The sequence below is a fragment of the Lithobates pipiens genome, unplaced genomic scaffold (genome assembly GCF_037356315.1).
Source record: "Lithobates pipiens isolate NorthernLeopardFrog02 unplaced genomic scaffold, aLitPip1_a1.2 Scaffold_23, whole genome shotgun sequence".
Classification (NCBI taxonomy): domain Eukaryota; kingdom Metazoa; phylum Chordata; class Amphibia; order Anura; family Ranidae; genus Lithobates; species Lithobates pipiens.
Genome location: NW_027507785.1, coordinates 336,668,277 through 336,672,866, shown reverse-complemented (window position 1 = coordinate 336,672,866; position 4,590 = coordinate 336,668,277). Strand labels below are relative to the sequence as shown.

General features: G+C 51.9%; 1 protein-coding gene across 1 annotated transcript; it reads right to left on the bottom strand.

Moving 5' to 3' along the window:
• Positions 1-980: 980 nt before the first annotated feature.
• LOC143926756 (uncharacterized) lies at positions 981-4,331 on the bottom strand (the record flags this gene model as incomplete). The annotated part of the gene is given in 1 exon segment (XM_077450806.1): positions 981-4,331. A coding segment is annotated over 1 exon segment (1,260 nt), but the record flags the coding sequence as incomplete, so codon positions are not given.
• Positions 4,332-4,590: the final 259 nt, after the last annotated feature.

Here is a 4,590-nt window from a genome sequence, read left to right as displayed (position 1 = left end):
TTTACACTTATTTATAACAGTAAAGTGAGTTTCTATAGTGAAATACGGGACTGAGAACTCCGCCTGACTGCTTAGATGATGAATTTTACAAGCTGCGGCAGCATCCCTGCTCATCTCACAGCTTCACTACTCTGACAGAAGATCGCTGCTTGTAAAATTTAGGATCTAAGCAGTTAGGCGTTATAAATACGTATAAAATGCTAAATTTCGGTGGGTGTAACAAGATGTCCGCTTCGCCCTTCTCAGTGTATCCTTACTATGGATGAGTGTGGGGTGTAGCAAGATGTCCGCTTCCCCCTTCTCAGGGGATTCTTACTATAGAGGAGTGTGGGGTGTAGCAAGATGGAGGCGACGGAACGTCACTTCCGTATAAAACTGCGCTGGGTCGCGGAATATGTCGTTACACCCGCATCTGAGACCTCGCAGTCATTTCATGCTTTTCAGGGGATCCCTTATTAAACGGAGGGGGTGGGGCACAATAGAAGGGGGGCTGGCTGCTGCACTCCGCCACTCTCATTGCTTCTACTGTGCTGATGCTAAACAGCAGGGACTCTGTCTGGGCATTTTGCCAGGATGCTCTAAGGGGTTTTGAACACCCCTGACCCCACCCTTATCTACGCTCCTCAGGGGGGAAGTCACATGATTGGTGGATTTATTACCCCGGAGTTCATCTAAAGAAGACATTTTTTTTCCACCTTCATTTTGAGTAGAGCGGGGGGGGGGGGGTAAACAGCTGGGGTCTGTGCCCCCTAGGGGAGATTTGCCTTCACTTCCTGTCCTGGAAACAAAACAGGAAGTGAGAGTAAATCCCTTCTCTTCCCTTTTTGAGCAGGCGCTGCCATTGGAGGAGTTCCTCTCTATTTCTATGAATTGTCACTTCCTGTGATGATGATCACCGGGACGAATTGGGGGAATTTCAGCAGCGGGGGACACAAACATTTTATTTACCTTTTCTCGCACCAAGTAAAACTAACAAAACGTTCTCTTTGGTTAAATTTTTTAATGAGTATAAAGATCTGGGGTTGTGGATCATTGAAGAGGGACCTGAGAGCCAGGCCGCCGGTATTTTCTGAGGACGGTCAGCAGCGGGGGGGAGGGCGGACGAGGGGGCGGACACTTTTTTCTGGACTGAAGACATCAGGGAATTCCGGGAATGTTTCTCACAATTGATTATTATTAACATTAAACAGACATGGCGGCGATGGCTCTGCTCCTTCCCGAGGTGCGGGCGTGGCACGCCCTACAGTGGGCGGGACTAACACAAAATCATCAATACAAAATCTGTAAACCGTATAATTCAGTAGTGACACTTCTGTAGCTTTTGTATAAAAATAAATATTTGCATAAAGTAGTTTAACTGCTAAAAAAAGGAGTCATTGTTTTCCCTCGGAAGAGTCAGAGCCGGACGTTCCTGACCACAGCGGGGGTCTCAGGCTTCGCCCCGTCCAGGAGGCCACAGCTGGCCAGTCCTGATGAAGAAGTCAGTGCTTTCCTTCAGAAGAGGTGGCTCTGGGCATACGAGACCAGTGTGCCCCACAATGGGGTCTTAGGCTGTGCCCGGTCCGGTCCGGTAGGCCATAGCTGTCCAGTGTTTTATATTTGAAGAGCCAACCTTGGGTTTTCCTAACCAGTGTGCCCCACAACAAGGGTCTGAGGCTGTGCCCGCTCCGGTCGGCCGTAGTAAACCAGTTGGGGAAAACAAATCAGTGTTCTTTCAGAAGAGTTGGACTTCCTAACCAGTGTGCCCCACATTGGGGTCTTAGGCTGTGCCCGGTCCGGTCCGGTCCGGTAGGCCATAGCTGACCAGTTTGGAAAAATAAGTCGGTGTTTTCTTTTAGAAGAGTTGGATTTGGGCATTCTTCGTGCCCCACAACGGGGGGTTTCAGGCTTGGTCAGGTCCAATAGGGCATAGCTGTCCAGTGTTTTATATTTGAAGAGCCAGACTTGGGTTTTCCTAACCAGTGTGCCCCACAACAAGGGTCTGAGGCTGTGCCCGCTCCGGTCGGCCGTAGTAAACCAGTTGGGGGAAAACAAGTCCGTGTTCTTTCAGAAGAGTTGGACTTCCTAACCAGTGTGCCCCACATCGGGGTCTTAGGGCCGGTTCACACTGCGGGCGATGCGAGGCGACACGACTTGCCTCGCTGCGATCTGACAAGTCGCCCCCGTTCTGTACTACGGAACCGTTCTGAGAGGAGCGACTCGAGTCGCTCCGACTCAGAAAAAAGGTTCCTGTACTACTTCTGGGCGACCTTGGGGCGACTTGCATTGACTTCTATACAGAAGTCATTTGCAAGTCGCCGCTGAGGTCGCGGCAGGTCGCGGCGAGGCAAGTCGGTGTCGCCTCGCATCGCCTGCAGTGTGAACCGGCCCTTAGGCTGTGCCCGGTCCGGTCCGGTAGGCCATAGCTGACCAGTTTGGAAAATCAAGTCGGTGTTTTCTTTTAGAAGAGTTGGATTTGGGCATTCTTCGTGCCCCACAACGGGGGGTTTCAGGCTTGGTCGGGTCCAATAGGGCATAGCTGTCCAGTGTTTTATATTTGAAGAGCCAGACTTGGGTCTTCCTAACCAGTGTGCCCCACATCGGGGTCTTAGGCTGTGCCCGCTCCGGTCCGGTAGGCCATAGCTGACCAGTTTGGAAAAATAAGCCGGTGTTTTCTTTTAGAACAGTTGGGTTTGGGTATTCTTAACCAGTGTGCCCCACAACAAGGGTCTGAGGCTGTGCCCGCTCCGGTCGGTCGTAGTAAACCAGTTGGGGGAAAACAAGTCCGTGTTCTTTCAGAAGAGTTGGACTTCCTAACCAGTGTGCCCCACATCGGGGTTCTCAGACGGAGTCCGGTCTCGTGGGCCAGAACTGGCCAGTTTTGAAAAATAAGTAATTTGGGGTTTTCTGACCAATGGGCACCACAATCGGGGTCTCAATCTGTGCCCAGTCCAGTGGCCCACAGCTGTGCACAATAAGTGTGTATTTACTTCAGAAGAGTTGGAACCAGGTTGACCAACGGGCACCACAACGGTGGTCTCAGGCCGGCTCTGGTGAGCTATAGCTGGCCGGTTCTGTTGGATTTAGTTTGCCTAGGTGAGGTCCACACTCTCATATTCACAATGATCCGAGTCTTCCAGCTCGATGCCGGGAACCAAGCTGTAATAGTCTGTAGACTGGTTGAGGTAAAGCTTTTCTCGGTCCGTCGAGTCCTTCATGACCTCCGTTACACTCACCGCGTCTACCTCTACCTCAGCCTTCAAGTCCACCTCTTCTTCTTCTTCCTCCTCTTCTTCCACCGCCAGGGTCAGACCCGGACCTTCCTGGCAAACCCGTCCTTCGCCCTTCACTAAACAGTCCGCAGAGGTTCCCAGTTTGATCTCCACCTCCTCGTAGAGATCTCGGCTGCTCCCAAGGAGAGCAGCGGAAGGTTTCAGTAGAATGGGGTCCTTGAACTGGCCGGGTTCTGCTTCCCTCCGGTTCTTTTGGAAGCTTTGCTGCAGTTCATAATGGTGATATTCTCCCCCTACGTTGCTGGCACCATTGCGGTCCATGGTGACCAGGCTGCTCTCTCGACCAGCGCTGGTGTAATGCCCCTTCTGCTTGCGGCAGCAGCAATACCAGCAGAGGAAGAAGACCAGCGCCACCAGCGGGACGCAGATAAGAGCCACCGTCAAACTGTGGGACCTACAGAGCCTCCCCCTTTCCACCTCCACAATTTGTAAGCCGCTGACCTCAGTTGGCGTGGCGCAGACCACGCCGTCCAGCAATGACCTTGTGCGGTTGTCCCGCAGTTTGGGCTCCAGCCGGTCGTAGAGGACGCAGGTGCAGTCCAGGCTGTTGTTGAGGAAGTTGAGTTTGGTGAGGGAAGGTTTGAGGAGATGAGCGGGGAGGGAATTCAGGTGATTGGAGTTCAGATGGATCTCCTCGATTTGGTCCGAGACCTTCAGGAAGTTGTCAGGAAGTCTTCGCAGCTCGTTGTGCTCCACATGGAGGACCTTCAGCTTGGGGGCGTTGCTCAGGAACCCGTCAGGGAGATCCTTCAAGTGATTGTTATTTAAATACAGGAACTCAATGTTTGTGCGGTTCGTCCCCTGGACGGCGTCCGTAATTTCCAAAATGCCAGAGCTGGAGAGGTCCAGGACCCGAAGAGCGGGCAGTGCGGTGAATATATTCCATTCCAGGGTGTCAACGCTGAGACTGAGCTTCACACAGCAGTGATCAGACAGGAGCAGCGACCAATCGTATTCCTTCTCCAGGGTGAAACATTTACAGGGCTCCTCCACGGCTCCGCCCATCAGCACCCCGAACAGCAGAAGGAACAGCGATCCGGGTCCGAAGCGGGGAAGACCTGAAATAAGAACAAACAACATCAGTATAGTGATCACCCTTATTAGCTTTACACATTCCCACCCAATATACCCAGAGAGGGGAGCAGCTTTATTATGTTTAACCACTTCAATACCGGAGGGCACTTAAACCCCCCTCCTGCCCAGACCAATTTTGAGCTTTCAGCGCTGTCGCACTTTGAATGACAATTGCGCGGTCGTGCTACACTGTACCCAAATGAAATTTTTATCATTTTTTTCCCACAAATAGAGCTTTCTTTTG